Source organism: Juglans microcarpa x Juglans regia, chromosome 6D (genome assembly GCF_004785595.1).
Source record: "Juglans microcarpa x Juglans regia isolate MS1-56 chromosome 6D, Jm3101_v1.0, whole genome shotgun sequence".
Lineage (NCBI taxonomy): Eukaryota > Viridiplantae > Streptophyta > Magnoliopsida > Fagales > Juglandaceae > Juglans > Juglans microcarpa x Juglans regia.
Window position 1 is genome coordinate 37,983,556 of NC_054604.1, and position 19,416 is coordinate 38,002,971.

General features: G+C 40.8%; 1 protein-coding gene across 2 annotated transcripts; it reads left to right on the forward strand.

Moving 5' to 3' along the window:
* Positions 1-5,172: 5,172 nt before the first annotated feature.
* LOC121235938 (probable amino acid permease 7) lies at positions 5,173-14,361 on the forward strand. Of its 2 annotated transcripts, none has more exons than XM_041132383.1 (8): positions 5,173-5,269; positions 11,803-11,938; positions 12,029-12,262; positions 12,377-12,470; positions 12,749-12,963; positions 13,206-13,339; positions 13,444-13,671; positions 13,891-14,361. In XM_041132383.1, exons 2-8 carry the CDS (start codon positions 11,869-11,871, stop codon positions 14,290-14,292), a joined length of 1,377 nt encoding a protein of 458 aa, XP_040988317.1. In that variant the 5' UTR covers positions 5,173-5,269; positions 11,803-11,868; the 3' UTR covers positions 14,293-14,361. The 2 variants fall into 2 exon arrangements, with proteins under 2 accessions (XP_040988317.1, XP_040988318.1); XM_041132384.1 differs by having other exon boundaries at positions 11,825-11,938.
* The last annotated feature ends 5,055 nt before the right edge of the window (positions 14,362-19,416 follow it).

Genomic DNA, 19,416 nt, shown 5'->3' on the forward strand with positions numbered 1-19,416 from the left:
TCCTAAAAGTTGGCGATCCATATGTCAACCCAAGCACAAAGGTAGACTAGGAATTAGAGTGACCTCGGGTTTCAACAAAGTTCTAATAGAAAAAAAAAAAATCAAATATCTACACTCATCATCCTTTTCGGAAATAACTCCAAAAGTTTCTGATTCCTAGTTTTTGAAAAATGTCATTAAGATCAAACCTCTCATCCAAGCCAACTTCTGTAAGCAGATTGTAAATGGGACCACAATAAAAGTGTGGCAGGACCCCTAGATACCAACTTTGCAATCATTCAGGCCCACCTCCAAAGACTGCTCCACTCCAATTGAACTAGATCTGACCGTCTTTGCTCTAATGCTAGAGCAACCCCGAAGATGGAATGGCATTCTCCTGATTGCATTATTTAACCCAGATAGTGTCAGGGCAATCCAGAAAATTCATCTTCCTCAATCAAGCACACTAAATATGCGAGACCAACCCATCTAGACTAACCAACACTCTTGTAAATTCTTGGTCAAATATGGCTATGAGTACATTAGGTCTCACAGTAGCACCTAAATTTCTCAAAGCCCTCATCTCGCCAAATCTGACTGGAAAAATATCTGGAAAATCAAAATCCACGATAGATTAAAAATGTTTCTTTGGAAAGTGGTCTCGAATATTCTCCCAACAAGGTCCAGATTAAAACTTCCCTTAACCCTCTCAAACAATGACTCCCTATACCCTCTATGGCATACTGAAGAGGAAACAATAGAGCATCTCTTCCTCAGATGTGCCCACTCAAAAATCTTATGGAGACTCTCACCTTGGCCACTAAACATCTCTCCTTTTGCTAGCTTACCTTTCCGTGAGTGGACCAAAGTAATCTTGGATCCCAAACTCCTTAACCTCCATAGAGATGAGACACATATCTAACTATTTGCTATCATAGTAATGGGCTCTCTATGGTTCATTCGAAACCAGGTCATTCCTAATCACCTATGTCAAACACCCACAATGTTCTCGAACTCGGTGAAATTTCTTTTCAAAGAACATCAACTGATGTGGACTACAAAAAACAACCCACCACCCACAATTTTAGAGTGGACACCCCCTCTAGAAGGCCATTTCTCTTAATCTTATGATGTAGCTGTCAGAAACAACTTTTCCACAGTCAACTATTTGCAAATCAAGCACAAGAGAAATCATATATGCGACTACTCAAAAAATTGAATATGTCAACCCTACCTTTGGAGAAGCAACGGTTGCAAAGCTAGCCATAGAGGAAGCTACCCGATTCAATCTCACTGACATAATCATAGAAGGAGACAATCAGGTGGTAACCAATGCTATATCATGCCCTGCATCTTCACCAGACTGGTCCATTCACAACATCCTTACTGATATCACAAGCCTTCTAAAGTCTTTCAGAAGCTAGTCAACACAGAAAATCCACAGATATCAGAACAGATGGGCGCATCAACTGGCGCAATGGGTCGCTACAAACATGTTTGGCAGCATACACTGCATCCAAATACCTCAATGCTTATTAGACTTCTAAATTGGAAAAGATCCACGTGTGATTTTCTAATATAGACTAAACATTGACTAGCCTATATATGTTCGTTCGTCGTTAATATATGATATTAACCTTGTCGAGGAAAAAAAAAAAAAACTTTAGATACAACTTCAAGCCATGCAAACTCCTTTATAAAAAGAAAAGACTCGGAACAAAAAAAAGTAGAATTAAATTCATCCCAAAACCAAACTCCATGGTAGGCTACAGGGGATATCATCCCAACCTAAACCAAAGTAGCACTCTCATCTCCTTTCGAAGTGCCACTTCACACAGTGTGAAGCTTACTAGTCACCCGATACACAAGCAATAGTTGCAAGCGATCTCTGTTTGGATCAGGGTAATTCTAAACCCTGATGATGCACAATCTTTGATCTCATTTACGGTAATTGATCTTGACATGACTTACTTCTAGCACAAGGTGATCCATGGACAACCAATTCACATGCTCATCTAGGACAACCAAGTCGAGGAAGTCTGCAAATGCAGGACTCCTTGCAAGTGGCCAAATATCTATGATCATAGCAATGAGCTTCCCTTAATTAAAAAAAAAAAAAAAAAAAGGTCCTCTCCAGTCTCAATCACTAAAGACATTCGTTGCAATCTTGCAATATCCCAAAGTCGACGACCGTTTGGAAGCTAAAGTTTCCAGAAGTGTCAACTTTATTGACTGCACGTAAGCTTTCTCGATGGGCCGCCTCCACCAACTCTGATGGATGCATTACCACCACCACCACGACGACCACCAAAGTACTTTAAAATATTAAGCAGATGATTAAATTTCCTCATATTTGATGTTGGACACGTGGATGCATTGCATATAAAAAAATAGATTCCTCAAAATGGCTTGCACCACGCATTCTAAACCTAAAATTACAAATGACTTCATTTACTGATAAGAAAAAAAAAAAAAAAAATTATAAATGACTTCAATGGATGAAAGAAGCATTTAGGAGTGCTTCCGCAAATGAAAAGATTTGATCAACTTCAGTTCGAAGACAATGAGCATTGTTCAAACAAGTATTCAAAACACTACAAATGTCTCCTTTTATATATCTGTGTTTTGATTTCAATTTCAACGAATGAGAACTTACTTATGAAAGGCAAGCAGGTGAGTTTTCATGTCCATGTTGAATGCATGCAAATCGTGCATTCCCAAATATATATAGGAGTTGTTTGTATAAAAAATACATACATGAATGTTGTCCCCTCATCGAAAAGCTACATTAACTAACAACTATAGGGACTTCAAAAAACAAAAAAAATTTGATACGTAAAATAAAATTTTGTTGAATCAAAAGAATAAGTGTAGCCTACACAGGAAGTATACAAGAAGAAACACTTGCATTAGTGCTACAAAAAGAAATAAGAAAAGCATAAGGCGTTAAGTGTCAAAAACAAGAGAACTAACCTCTGCTTTCTCTTCCTTGGAAGATCATTTGCCTTCACGTAGGCTCTATCACGAAAATCTCTAGCTAGATCTTCATCCCCACCCTTCATTAGGCCTGCCAGAACTGCCGCGGCATGCTCTCTTACCTGAGCCAGAAATTAGTTTAATTAAGTTGAAAGCAACAAAACCTACCCCTGGCTCAAGTAACTCTAGCCTTTAAAAAAAAGATGTAGACCCCCAGAACATTAGGACATAAAACAATTAAAGGAAAATTCATTAAGAACCATGTGACCAAGTCTTTATATTTACTTCGTTCCAGGCATCTTATGACTTCTGCTCATGAATTTCAGTCAGTTAGATCAAGTTTCTAAATTAATAATATCACTCAAAATCTAAAATAAGACAAAAGTTGAGGCACCAAGAACATGGATCATGGGACACTCATTATTCAACATTGATTTTCACTTGATTATTCGTAACTTCCACAAACAAGAGTGTAGTATAATAGTTTTTGGAGGGGAACTTGCCTCCACTGGATTAATCTAGTTAGTAACTATACCCAAACAAAAGCACCTAAAATGGAAATGTTACTTATGCAGCAGAAGTCTGTTACAAGATTATGCAGGCAATTCAAGAGCTTGTATAAGACTGCAAATTGTCAACATCTCTTATAATGCAACCAGGGAAAGAGGAGAGGGGGTGTGTGGAGGGTGGATGGGACCGATATAAGTTTTGCATATCCTGGGAAATGGACAGCATGATGTCTAGTCATATCTCACTTATTAACACTTGGAAAATATGAAGGTCCAGTTTCAGAGGAAATTTTGTAGTGTTGTTCATAAATTTGCTTCAATGCCATATTTAAGAAGATTTTGTAAGTTTATTCGATGCAACAGGATATTATAATTTCTTTTTGTAGGTTCTAACACCTTTAACTTGGGGAGATACTAATAGAACTAGGGAATTCAAAGAAAACTAGAGCAGCAAGCAGCAGATAAAGTTTGATGTGTAAACTTAATAGCAACTTACTGGCATATCTAAATTGTTAACTGGAAAAAAATATTAAACAATTTTCCATCATATAATTTAAAAAACCAGTTCAACCAATATTACTAATTTACTCATGGTCAAGGAATGATTGATTTGAGATGTTCTTTCTGACATAATGGTCAACTAAACCCTCTAGTCCCTTAACACTAACCGAAAGGGACAGAAGCAAGAACAATATAAAAGCTACTCAATTTCAGAACCAAATAATAGTCCCAAAGGAAAATCTGTGAGTAATTAAAGGAGGTTCACTGGAAACTAATCTAGAAATTGGTACCGTTTCCATCCATTTGACATCTTCTTTATTCAAACGTCTATTTTGATGCCTCTCATCTGCTGGGGTCTCCAAATTGTCAGACTGACTGGTATTCTGAATATTCACTACCAGTTCAGATGCTCTGTCTATTATAAACCGAACCGAACCCAACTTCCTTCTTTAAGCCGGTAATTAACATCAGTGTTTTCCCTTTCAAGCGAATGATCACATTCCAATGATGCATAAAGCTGAATGTTTGAGCACAACACAGAAAGGGTAACACCTATAGCTTCCCTTACCTGTTCCGCATAAAAGATGAATCAAAAGTCATGAATAAGAAATTAAAATAATGGAGAAATAAAATTCTTGATTGTGTTTCGCCTATCAGTAGCAACACTTTTCTTGTGCTTTTTCTTCTCCTTTTCTGATACCAGATCAAGGACAATAAGCAGGAAAGATTTTCCAGAATCTAAGAGAAATCAAGATATACAAGCAGCCTAAGATTACTTTGAAAACAAAATAAGAGGATCAAACACATAAAGGAGAAAAAATATAAATGGCATAAATCCACAACACACCTACTCAGCTTATTGTAGTCCTTATAATATAACAGTCTAACTTTTAACATTGAAACTGTTGTAATTAAAAATTTCTTGTTTCCACAGCTACTCTTTTTTTATTCTGCCTATTTAAAGAAGCCACAACGATATAAGAAGATATTAAAAGAAGCAACGGTTGCTAAAAAGTTTTGCTCTATAACCACTGTAATATAACAATTTTTAGGATAATCCAGGCAAAAAAATTCTTGAAAAACTGAAGGCTATTTAGAGTTTATATAAACATACAAACACAAAAAAATTTGCCTAGAAAATTGGTGAGACCTATGCGGAATGCTTACTTGGGCAGATGAATGGCACATGTTACCAAGCAGCTCCCCTAAAACTTTGGGGACCGATCAAATATGGTTTTACCTTTTCAGGAGTCGATGGATCGAAACTACGTGTTCCTCAACAACCTTGTTTTTCTTTTAATCAGGTTTTAATTCTTCTTTTGTAACACGCTTTAAACACAAGCTGTTTACGTGGAACTATAATGGAACAATGTTTCTTTACTCTGTTGCAAGGCTCGAAAAATTGAAATGGGATATGAAATTGAGCAAGCACCAATCTATTGAATCAACTAAATTCAATAAGAGAGTGATATTAGTTTCTTTCACATATCAAGTTTCCTATATAATTTGTTATCTTTTAATTCTTCTATTATTACTGGAAACAATAATTGAATATGTTGATGTCGTGTTTCGCAGGCCTGGGTAAATCCACACCCCCGATGCCATGATGTGAATTATTTAGAGCCTCCGACAGTGTTTCGGTGCGGCTGTACGATAGCGTTTCGTACGTTCATGGAGGCAAATGAAAAATAAGTGTTGTGAAAGTAAAAATAGATGACACCAAAATTTATGTGGTTCAGCAATATGCCTACGTCCACGGGGGTTTGGAGAGGGAAATCTCCAATATTATATATCAGTTTACAATCACTGATGGATCCTCATATCTTACCGTATAGAGAAGGCTGAAGCTCTTCTTGTTGAGGGCAATGTCTTCCTTGAGGGGTTGCTTGAAGAAGATCTTATTAAGGGAGAGCTCGGTCCCTCTGAGAAGTAGAAGTCGTTCATTAATATATATCTTTTCATCTGGCTGTATGCTTTATATATGTACCCATTTGTTGTGTGTGTCAGCTTCGTTCCTTGGCCTACTTTCTTTCTGGCATGCCTTGAAGCTCCTTGCCTTGATATAACTCCTCCCATTGGCATGTCTGACTTGCTCTCCTTGATCCCTTCTTATCTCCCTCTGACATTCACAGCCCCTATATTCCTCTTGTCCCATCTTCTATCCCTAGTGATATCTTGATGGGTTGGGCCCAATTTATGGGCTAGTGTATTTTTTTCCTCTCACATAAGCCCGCTAATTTTTAGCACTATTTTAAGGCTAAAAATTATAAAGAAAATTTATTGTGTTCCTATTTTCTCAGCTGCGAGCGCGGAGCTCGAATGGTGCGGGAGTTGACTCGACCGCATAATAGGGCGAGCGCGCAGCTCGAATGGTGCGGGAGTGGACTCGACCGTGTAAAGCGTGAGCGCGCAACTCGAATGGTATGGGAGTGGACTCGACCGCGTAAAGCGCGAGCGCGCAACTCGAATGGTACGGGAGTGGACTCGACCACGTAAAGCGCGAGCGCGCAACTCGAATAGTACGGGAGTGGACTTGACCACGTAAAGTGCGAGCGCGCAGCTCAAATAGTGCGGGAGTGGACTCAACCGCGTAATAATGCAAGCGCGGAGCTCGAATGGTGCAGGAGTGGACTTGACCGTGTAAAGCACGAGCGCGGAGCTCGAATGGTGTGGGAGTGGACTCGACCTCGTAAAGCGCGAGCGCGCAGCTCGAATGTGTGTGGGAGTGGATTTCTACTGCGTAAAGCGCGAGCGCGCAACTCAAATGGTGCGAGAGTGGACTTCAACCGCGTAATAGTGTGAGCACGGAGCTCGAATGGTGTGAGAGTTGGACTCGACCGTGTAATAGTGCGAGCGCGCAGCTCTAATGGTGCGGTAGTAGACTCGACCGTGTAATAGTGCGAGTGCGGACCTCGAATGGTGTGGGAGTCGGACTCGACCGTGTAATAGTGCGAGCACGAAGCTCGAATGGTGCAGGAGTGGACTCGACCACGTAAAGCGCGAGCGCGGAGCTCGAATGGTGCGGGAGTGGACTCGACCACATAAAGCGCGAGCGCGGAGCTCGAATGGTGCTGGAGTTGGACTCGACCGCGTAATAGTGCGAGCGCGGAGCTCGAATGGTGCGGGAGTGGACTCGACCGCATAATAGTGCTAGCGTGGAGCTTGAATGGTGCAGGAGTGGACTTGACCGCGTAAAGCGCGAGCGTGCAGTTCGAATGGTGCTGGAGTGGACTCGACTGCATAATAGTACGAGCACGGAGCTTGCTAGAGTCTAATGACTCGTTTTTTATGATGGAGATGCCGATTAATGGAGATTCTGTTTGATGAAGATTCTGTTCGATGGAGATTATGTTTGATGGAGATTCTGTTCGGTGAAGATTCTATTCGATGGAGATGCTTGCACGAAACTCGGCAAGTCATTTAGATTGCGTTGAGAATAGCTGTTAGCAGGTCAGAGTTCATGGCTCGGTTCCTGTGCTTTATACTTCCTTGGATTGACACTTATAGGTTGGCAGAGCCTGAGGGCCCTGCTCCCTCACCAACCCGTTCCGTTTTCTTTTTGCACGAAGTTTGACAAGTCATTTAGACTACGTTGAGAATAGCTGTTAGCAGGTCAGAGCTCATGGCTCGGTTCCTGTGCTTTATATTTCGTGGATTGACACTTATAGGTTGGCAGAGCTCGAGGGCTCTGCTCCCTCACCAACGCGTTCCATTTTCTTTTTGCACAAAACTCGGCCAATCATTTAGACTACGTTGAGAATAGTTGTTAGCAGGTAAGAGCTCATGGCTCGGTTCCTATACTTTATACTTCGTGGATTGGCACTTATAAGTTGGTAGAGCCCGATGGCCCTACTCCCTCGCCAACGCGTTCCGTTTTCTTTTTGCATGAAGCTCAACAAGTCATTTAAACTGCATTGAGAATAGCTGTTAGCAGGTCAGAGCTCATGGCTCGGTTACTGTGCTTTATACTTTGTGAATTGGCACTTATAGGTTGGCAGAGCCTGAGGGCCCTGCACCCTCAACAACGCGTTCCGTTTTCTTTTTGCACGAAACTTGGCAAGTCATTTAGACTGCGTTGAAAATAGCTGTTAACAGGTCAGAGCTCATGGATCGTTTCCTGTGTTTTATACTTCGTGGCCAATCTAGAGACCGGGCTTGTTTCTGGTAGGTCGGGCGGTTCTTGACCTTTTGCTCCCGGCAATTCGTTCCAATGATAGAAATAACTTTGTTAGTATAAACATAATTTTACATGAATTTTTTGAGTAACAAACTTGGAGTTGTTGATTAGTCAGGGAGAGTATGTGCTTGCTTACACTGCAGAACAGAAAAATCGAGCAAGAAAACCAAGTTGAGCAGGAAAATCGATCCGAGCAGAAAATCCGAGCCGTACAGAACAAAATAGCGTAACAGAGTAGAATAACCGAACCGCTCAAGAAAAGCCGAACCGAGCAGGAAAACCGATTCATGCAGAACAAAATAACGAAGCAGAGCAGAGCAGAATGGCTGAACCGAGCAGAGAAGCCGCACCGAGCAGGAAAACTGATCCGAGCAGAAAATCCGAACTGAGTAGGAAATCCAAGCCCAACGGAATAAAATATCGTAGTAGAGCAGAGCAAAATAGTAGAGCCGAGCAGAGAATCCGAACTGAGCAGAAAATCTGAGCCGAGCAGAACAAAAAAAGTTTAATGCAAGTTGTGCAATTTTATGAATTTTGTATGTGCGACTGGTCTGGTTCGTCATGGGCTTCCCATACATGGCAGACGTCTATTGTTGACGTAACTTCATGCGCAAGTTGTGCAATCTCCTCCAGTACATGATAGATGTACCCGTGTGCTGGTTTTCGAGTTGGTGCTTCATGTAATGAAGTGTATGCTCCGTGCATGTATTTTACCGAGCTGAAGGATTCATGCACTGACTTTCGAGTAGGTGGTTTCGGAGCTGGAGAACGAGCAGGAGACTGAGAATGGAGTCCGAGTGTGTTGTTTTCGAGCTGAGGAACCCGTCTAATGAAGTGTATGCTTTGTGCCTGTATTTTACCGAGTTGAGGAACTCGTGCTTTGTGGTTGCCGAACTGAGTAACTCCGTGGATGTATTTCATGTGCAGGTGGGTTTCCGAGCGGAGGGAAGCCCGTGTAGGTGCTTCACCGAGCTGAAGGATCCGTGCATATCGAGCTGAGGGAATCCATGTCTGTTGTTTGTGAGCTACTAACTTCCAAGCAGGTGGTATCGAAGCTGAGACCGACCGGAGACCGAGCTGTTTCCATGGCAGTACTTGAAGTGGTTCGTGCGGAACCATGCCGGAGGGAGTCGCCAATCTATGATCGGCTCAGAGGAGACAGACGATGCCGGCGCACCACACAGTGGGCGCCGGCCACCTCTCCCAGTTTGTTGCAGCTGGGCTACCGCATAGCACCACAAGGCTGTGCGGTTTCTTTTTGTCGGGGTCGCTTCTCGGGTATGAGAGGCTGCCAATGATGCTCCGACAGTGATAGACGAGGTCGGCGAACCACACGGTGGGTGTTGGCCCCCTTTTCTCGCCATGTCGCTGCTAGCTTCAGCCTGCTCTCCATGCGCACGGGAGCACTGTTCACGACCCCTCGGTGGGGGGTCGTGGCTTCTGGAGCCAGAGATCGCCGGCGGGTGATTGGGCTTGTGGCGCCACGCCTCGAGCTATGGGAGCGCTGGAGGCCAGGCCCCGTGCACACACACAGTGCATGGTGGCCTTGCATGCGAATGTACGTTCGCATGCGGACATGTACACTCATGCACTGTGCACTCAAGTGCACAATGTTTTATTTGAGTACAATACAGGGCTGAGGAGTGTTTGTGTGCTATTGTGCATTAAGTGCACAGTATTTACATGTAATGTCCGAGCAGGTGATTTCTACGCATTCAGTATTTACTGGGCATTTTAATCTTGCAGAGTTCATTGGAATGAACGGAGTGCAATGGAGCTCGAGTCTTCACTAGGGCATGTAAAGATTTACTTGCCCCTTTATAAATGTAAACATTTAAAAAAGTTGAGAATACTTATCTGGAGGAAGTTCCCTTCATTATTCGAAATTTATTCAGTGTACCGGAAATCATCATTCTTCCACCTTTATTGCGTCATTCTTCTGTGTTATCATAGGCTGTTCTTCAGCTCTTTCTTCCATCGCTTCAGTTTGTTCTTCTTCACATCGCGAACTCTGAGAGTGTGTTGTTACCAGCCTACGAAGGACACGCTGGTTATGGGACAACAGACATCCCACAGATGGTGCCAATGTTGATGTTGTGTTTCGCGGGCCTAGGCAAATCCACACCCCCGGTGCCGCAATGTGAATTATTTGGAGCCTCCAGCAGTGTTCCGGTGCGGCTGTACGGTGGCGTTTCGTATGTCCATGGCGGCGAATGGAAAATAAGTGCTGTGAAAGTAAAAATAGATGACACCAAAATTTACGTAGTTTGGCAATATGCCTACGTCCACGGGGGTTTGGGAGGGAAATCTCCAATATAATATATAAGTTTACAATCACTCATGGATTCTCATATCTCACTGAATAGAGAAGATTGAAACTCTTCTTGTTGAGGGCAATGTCTTCCTTGAGGGGTTGCTTGAAAAAGATCTTATTAAGGGAGAGCTCTATCCCTTTGAGAAGTAGAAGTCGTTCATTAGTGTATATCTTTTCATCTGGCTGTATACTTTATATATGTACCCATTTGTTGTGTGTGTCAGCTTCCTTCCTTGGCCTACTTTCTTTCTGGCATGCTTTGAAGCTCCTTGCCATGATATGACTTCTCCCATTGGCGTGTCTGACTTGCTCTCATTGATCCCTTCTTATCTCACTCTGACATTCACAGCTCCTATATCCCTCTTGTCCCCTCTTCTGTCCCTAGTGATATCTTGATGAGCTGGGCCCAATTTATGGGCTAGTGTATTTTTTCCCCTCACATAATACATGTTCAGTTTTCTTATATTTTTCATACAAGAAAGAAAACACAAACTTACCTTTAAAACATAATCCAAAAAAGATAAAATTTTTGAATCAGTCGATCGAACTGAATTTGGTGGCTTGGATAAAAAATGCACCAAAGTTGGGTTTGATTAATTACCAATCCAAGTTGAAGTAGATGAATTGAACCGTTTTGTAGAGCCATAATAGTGACTAGAAATAAGACAAACTTCCTTCCTACGAGAAAAAAGTACCTTTTGCAGGTCATTCACCAGAAAAAGAAAAAGAAATTAGGGGCAATATTTATGCAATGAAGTCAAATGTTAGGTGCTGACAAGAGTATATTGCCAAGAGTATACTTGCAAAAGCCTTCTAACTCTAACATTACAGATCTAACCTCCCGGACCAATATATATATATAAATCTGGTGCTGACAAGAGTATACTCGCAAAAGCCTTCGTTAGAAGAGTATACTCACAAGAGTATACTGACACGAGTATATATATGTTAAGAGTTAGAAGGCTTTTGCAAGTATACTCTTGTCAGCACCAGATATATATATATATATATATATATATATATATATATATATTACCAGACCAATGACATTCGCACACAGGAACAATTTAAAGCTTCTGTTAAGAGTGAAGAAGAAGTTGCATTTCCCATTTTACTACTGTGCCTGCAGTGTGGGTAGTTGTCACTTAATTCAACTGATGGAACACTCTTATGTTAAAGAAGCCTTCGTTAGATGCCAGTCATGGTAGCCATATAACATAATGAAGGCCACGGCTATAAATGGATTAGAGGGAGATGTACAGAAACATCAAACTTTAGCTGTCACAAGCATGGTATTTAATTTTAATAGCATGGATGTATGTGTGGCACAGTTTTTCGTGTCTTAGGCCTTTTGTATTGGGTATACAGTTAGCAGAATTCAGGGCCTTGTTTTGAGTTGAAAATACACAAACATGGATGTCCAACAATCTTGCCCCGTAGCCAATGATTCCTGGGATGATGATGGGCGTCCAAAAAGAACCGGTAAAAAACTTTTTACTGTACTATCCACTAGTTCTTTTAATTCAGTTCCGATTCAGTCTTGAAATCAGTGCCTGTCGGGAACTAAACCAGGAACCTTGTGGAGTTGCATCGCTCATATCATTACTGCTGTTATCGGCGCTGGAGTTCTGTCTTTGGCATGGAGTACTTCACAGTTGGGATGGGTAGCAGGGCCAGTTTCTTTGCTTTGTTTTGCGATTGTCACCTATATTTCTGCCTTCCTCCTTGCCGATTGTTACAGGTCTCCCGACCCCATAACCGGAACTCGAAATTACTCATATATGGACGCTGTTAGAGTGAATCTTGGTAGTATACACGTCAACTCCTTTTCTTCTGTCAGAAGTTTTATATGATCTTCAACTTAAGGATATCCTTTAGTATGTTTTATCTGCCCTCTGATTTGATTTAGTGGAAGTTCAGGAAGAACACATACGTGGTTTTGTGGTTTGCTTCAATACTTGAGCTTGTATGGGACTGATGTTGCTTATGTAATTACTACATCAACCTGTATGAGGTAATATAGACAGACTGCGATTAGAGGATAGTAGAATTTTGTGTATTTGCTTTTTGCCTCTGCGCATCTTCATCTATCTTTTGGAAATGCACCAGAAAGTTTATATTATATTATATTATACAGTTATTTTTTTTCTTCCTCCCCTCCACAAGTTATGCTTGCTATCTTATCTACTCCTCCATCTTCTCTCCCTTTCTACTTGACTCAAGTTGGCAAAGCTCATTCATTGTATTTCTCGTACCTTTTTTTCCTCAGTTTTTGTTGCTAAATTAATGCAGAGCGATTCAGAAATCAAACTGTTATCGCAAAGAAGGTCATCAGGCTGCATGTGCATATGGGGATCATTTATATATGCTGCTCTTTGGGCTTATTCAGATAGTCATGTCGCAGATTCCAGATTTCCACAACATGAAATGGCTCTCCGTCGTTGCTGCAATCATGTCCTTTTCCTACTCTTTCATTGGATTTGCACTTGGGTTAGCAAAAGTAATAGGTATATACATCTTTGAATTCGCCTGCTTTTTTTTTCTCCCATTTTGCAGACCTCCTACTTTACAACAAACACAAACCCTTTCTTTCACTTACAGCCCTATACAATTGAAAGAAAAGAATTCGAGTTTCACATCATATGGCAGCCAAACGGAGGGTCATCGAAATGTTTGGTTGATACAGTAGGAAAGCCAGTTGGCCTTGGCCATTTAAGGGTTAAAACTGATCTTGTGATTGCAATTGCAGAAAATGGCAAGATTATGGGGAGCATTACCGGAGTCCCAGCTGCTAATGTTGCTGACAAATTATGGTTAGCCTTCCAAGCACTCGGGGACGTTGCTTTCGCCTATCCGTACTCGATTATTGTAATTGAGATACAGGTATATGAATAAACCAGTTTATATATTTAAGAAGAAAAATAAAGAAATAAATTAAATAAATATGGTGTCTAAAATGTAACAAGGATATTTTTGAAACGAATTAGGATACTTTGAAGTCCCCTCCTCCAGAAAATCAGATCATGAAGAAGGCCTCGATGACTGCCATCTTTGTCACAACCTTCTTCTACCTCTGCTGTGGCTGCTTTGGATATGCTGCCTTCGGGAATGACACGCCAGGAAACCTATTGACAGGATTTGGTTTCTATGAACCTTATTGGCTTATTGATTTCGCTAATGCTTGCATTGTCCTCCATTTGGTAGGAGGATATCAGGTATTCCCTACTTGTATGGAACTTCATTATGTTAAATTTCGTACTGACCTTGATCTGTTTCTGCTCTTTAGACTTAATTTCACTATCAAAAGGTAATAATATGCCTAATGGAACAAGCATTTATTTTTTCCAAAATAAGAACTTTCTGGAACAATAGTGAAATCCGATGCATTCTTGATTGAATCTATTTATTCATTTATCACCTGTTTTCTCTCTCAGATTTTTTGCCAGCCAGTATTTGCATTTGTTGAAAGATGGTTGACGAAGAAATATCCGAACAGTAGCTTTGTAAATAATTTCTACACCTTCAAACTCCCTTTGTTGCCGGGTTTTCAGTGGAATCTTCTCAGGCTATGTTTCCGAACTGCAAATGTTATCTCAACCACTGCACTTGGAATGCTCTTCCCTTACTTCAACCAGGTATTGGGACTATTAGGGGCCCTGAACTTCTGGCCTTTGGCCATATATTTCTCTGTGGAAATGTACTTCGTACAAAAGAAAATAGGGGCTTGGACTAGGAAATGGATTGTACTTAAGCTATTTAGCTTGCTTTGTTTTCTTGCGACTGTCGTGTGTTTTATCGGGTCGCTTGAAGGACTGATAAGCGCCAAATTGAGCTGAGGGATTCATGTTCTTCATAATTTAGCACTTGGGAGAAAGAAAGTTTGAAATGCATGCTAAAAATTACAAAACCTCTACAGTCTTCAACCTTCTCTTCGCAAATGATCTTATCGTTTTCAATTCTCAATTTTGAATATTAACTTCAATCTAGAAGCTTTACCAACCATCTTCTATCTTAAAGGTCTACCTGTTGTGTTTTTGTTACTTTAAGTGCAACTCGCTTCTTGGGAAGATCTAAAGAACCTCCCAAGTTCTAGCATATATATGAGTTTTTGGTTAGAATAAATTATTTGGATGAGTTCATGGGAAGACTGAAAAGACTAAATAAAATAATAATAATACTTGTCAATCATCTTCTATCAGCAATTTCAAAAAGCATTGATAAATCTTTTATGAAATTCTGGGGGGGGGGGGGGGGGTTTTAGTCACATAATTTTACACCCAAATCATGGAAGACTTATGTCAGCCTAAGTCAGCAAGAGGATAAGGCCTGAGAATGACCTCTCTTTTTAACAAAGCTCTTTAGTGCAAGTTAGGTTGGCAATTGCTCAATGATAGTCAGACAAACTGGAAACATGTTCTGATGAATAAATATATGAGGAATTCATCCCTCCTTAATGTAACAGCAAAATCTTTTGATTCATGGTTTTGGAAAGATCTTCTTAGACAAAGAGATTTCCTCTAGGAGGGTGTCTGTTTCCAAATCAACAATGGTACAAATACTAGAGTTTGGATAGATCACGGGATCCCCACCCAGTCTTCCTTCCAACCCTTGCTAAAGTCAGACTCCATTCAAAAAGATCTGTCTTTAACTGTTGCTGAACTAACCATGGAAGAACCCACAAAATGGAATACCCTCCTCCTAGAAGCACTCTTTCATCGAGACTATGTAAGAGAGATAACAAAAATACCTCTGCCTCATACCGAATTTCACAAGAGCTGTGCTACGGATCAACCATGAACAATGTTTGATTCGTAGCACACATGACGTGTATTTTTAAAAAAAAAAAAAAAATCCAAAACTAACGCACTTCAGCCCCTATCCCCACCCGATTCCCTCTCTTAGCCCACCCAGCCCCGCCGTGTGCCACCTGCAGCCACCGACCACCACCATCGTCAGCCTCCAGCCCCACCGTCAGTACCGCTAATGTTCGTGTACTCCTCCCTCGCTGCGCCGCGTACTCCTTCCTCGCCAAGCAACCAAATCACGCTTGACCTCTCTCCGCAGTTGTCGGCCACCCAACAGCGCCATCGACCACCTCACCAGCTCCCCTTCACACAAACGACCCTCCAGCCACCTTCGAGCCTCCACGCGTAGCCTCCTCTCCACTCCCGAAATGGGTCTCACACGGATTTAGTCCCAAAATGCCGCCGTAAGCTAGCCCAGCCACCACCACCGAGCCTCACGGCCTCCCAGCAACCCCTATCGTCGAACCCAAGTCACGGCAACCCCCCATTGCAGCTCAGATCAGCCCAACCCGAAATGGGTCTCCCTCTCTCTCGCCACCGTACACCAGCCCAGCCACCACCACCGAGCCTCACGGCCTCGTAGCAACCCCCACCGTTGAACCCCAGTCATGGCAACTCCTTCCTCCCTCTCCATCGCAGCTCAGATCAGCCCTCGATAGCAATGGAGTGTTTTCAAACTTTTCGAATTCACGATTCACGCCCGTGCTCTCGCCCCGGGGGGGAGGGGGGCTTCGTGGGACTTTTTCAATTTGCTTAGGGATAAATTTTTCAATTTACTTAGCCACGTAAAGTGTGTTTTGGATGATGCGTGAACATGAGTTGCTTTAAAGACTTTTTCATTTCACAATAGGGTAGACAAGCTCATCTGGCTACATCATTCTTCTAAACAATTCTTTGTGAGGTCAACCTATGCAACCTTTACCAGAGAATTAGGAAATCACTCATTGTCTATTCAATCAGATCTAATTTGGAAAAAATTCTAGAAATTAAAGATCCAAGATAGACTCAAGCTCTTTGGTTGGAAAAATCTCAACAAAATCATACCCACCAAATCAATGTTGAAGAATTTTCTTCCTCTCACTAAAGAACAAGTGAATTGTCCAATCTGCAATATGGAGGAAGAAACCCAAGAGGAATTGCACATACACAGGAATTCTGTGGAGATAATCTCCATGGCCTTTGATATTTCCTATTTCGCAAACTTTAATACTAGGAACTGGATGGAATCTATTTTATCTCCTAATGGAAGTCTTAGTATTCCTAGTAAAGAAGAGGACCTTTTCCAGTTGTTTGCCATCATTGCAATGGATAGCATTTGGTTTATGAGGAATAAAATAGTCCATGAATCTTATAGGCCTACCACTGAAAGCTTTGTGTCTGGGACCCTAAAGACCTATAGAGAACATAAATATTCATAGGGCAATAAACAGATGATTGAGCGATATAATGGGAGAGTAATTGCTAGGGACCATTACATTCTATCTTTTGATGCGGCTGTTAGAAATACAGGCAGCACAATAGCAGCAATTTGTAGAACAAGTGATGGGTCTCCAATTTTTGTTAAAACTAAGTTCATTCAAAGCCAAAATCCCAATCAAGGTGAAGCCAGTGCAATGCTTATAGGAATCGAGAAGGCAATTGAGCATCATATCAAGAAAATCACAATCATAGGAGATTCACTAGTGGCAATAAAAGCAATTGAAGATCCAAACGACTGCCTAGATTAGTCCATTGAACCAATTGCCAGAGATGCAAGTACTCTGTTGCAATCCTTCGAAAGCTGGAACGTTAGAAAAATACATCGAGACCATAATCGATACGAGCATTACATTGCGCAATGAGCAGTCTCCATTAACATCTACAGAAGCATCCCACTTATCTCTATTCCCCCCCTCTTACTGGAATTTCATAGTGGTAAAGACCCACCAAATTCTGTAATATTCTAGACTCTTGAGTGTATTTTGTAAACCCTCTTTATTTATTACTATATATGAGATGCTTGTAAAAAAAAAAAAAAATTATCTTTTATCAGTTGTCTAAACTTGGGCAGACACCTTTTTTCCTTAGCTACGCCTATGGTTTCAAACAACTTGGGTTGGATTTGGATAGTAAGATAAGTTGATATAAAAGTTAAAAACTAAATAAAATATTATTAGAATATTATTTTTTAATATTATTATTATTTTAGAATTGAAAATGTTAAATTGTTTATTTTATTGTAAAAATTTAGGAAAGTTGAAATGACTAAATGAGATAAGTCGGAAGGATTTGCTCATCCAAACCAGGCCTTAAGATTTGCATTGATCAAATCATTATCCCCTCGGGTGTAATATTCAACCCCAGCATATGGGTGCTGGCTTTTCTGCTCAGAGTTATTGAAATATTACAACTTTACTGTATATACGTAAAATAAAAAAGTAAAAGTAACTTTAGATCACGTAGTCTTAAGGCTGACATCAGGGTACATCACCTCGATGAATCTTACTTTTGATTGTTGTAAATACTATGGATATAGGCTAGGTTTTTCTTTCCATGTTCATATTCCCCCTAATGGTAAACGGGGAGGCCTGTTATTTATGTGGAAGCAAGGGCTGGATGTAGAAATTGTAAATATTTATGATAATATTATTACTCCTTTGATGTACTCAGATCTCATTCATCACCCTTGCTCCTTAGTTTTGTTTATTGTCATGAAATACAAGAGAAAACATGACTTCTGGAAACTGCTCTCAACAATCACCAACTCTTTACCGGACCCTTGGTTAGGAATATGTGATTTCAACAACATTATCAACCAATCAGAGAAAAGAGGGGGTCGTTCCTTTGCCTGCTCTTCAAAACCAGCTAGTCTAACTTCTTTCATGGACCATCATGGCCTAGTAGACTTAGGAGCATCTCGCCCTCTATTCATATGGTCTAATAGAAGAAATGGAATTATTAACATCCGAGAAAGGCTAAATAGAGGCATTGCTAATAATGATTGGAGGATCCTTTTTCCTGATGCCCAACTGACAAACCTCCCAATGACATCCTCAGACACTCCCCCATTGTCCTGTCAACCTTGGATTAAAAAAAAAAAAAAAAAAAAAAACCTTCAAATTTAAAGAATTTTGGACAAGAGAACCCTCTAGTGTTGACGTGGTCAAAAGATCATGGTCCAAACATGTTTTAGGCTCCCCCTTTCATTCTACGCAAAAGATTAAGAGCCACAAAAAGTAACCTGAAAAATTGGAGCAGACATTGTTTTGGTAATATCCAATCTGGCATAAAAAATCTGAGAGTCCCTAACAAAAATCCAATCCTCTACCTCAGGAAATTTTGATAGACACTTGGAACAACAGCTCCAAGAAAGCCTCAATGAACTCTTGAAGAGAGAAGAACAACTCTGGAAACAAAAATCTAGACCTACATGGCTTACCACCACTGATCTAAACACAAAATTCTTTCACTTGTCCATAACGATCAAAATGAAGAGTAATGCCATTGATAGTCTTAAAATTGAACAAGGGATATGGTCCACCGACCCCACCACCATCCAAACCTCATTCCTTGATCACTTTAGATCCATCTACACAGCCTCCAATCTAACCCTACCGGACAACTTGGACCACTTTTTCCCCCCAGAAGTCAATCCAACAGATAACTCATTCCTTACAGCGATTCCAGACCAAAATGAAATCAGAAAAGCCATACAAAACACCTCATCTTCAAAAGTGCCTGGCTAGATGGATTCATTGGCCTATTCTAAAAATTCTATTAGGAAGTTGTTCAAAATGATGTGATAGAAGCAATTAGACACTTTTTCCAAAAGGGCCACCTCCTTGAAGAGATAAACCACACCCACATCGTGCTGTCAATCAATTTCGACCAATAAGTCTTGTCAATGTATGCTATAAAATTATATAATAAAATCTTGACAAATAGACTCAAGGTCATCCTTCCATCAATCATCTCCCCTTTCCCATCAGCCTTTGTCCCTATTCGATTAATTCAAGAGAATATCATCATAGCCCAAGAACTCATTTCTCACATGAGAAGGAAAAAAAAAAAAAAAGGCAAAAACAGATTAATGACCATCAAAATAGACATTGAAAAGGCCTTTCATACTATGGAATAGCCCTTCGTCATCTACATCTTCAAAAGTCTAGGCTTCTG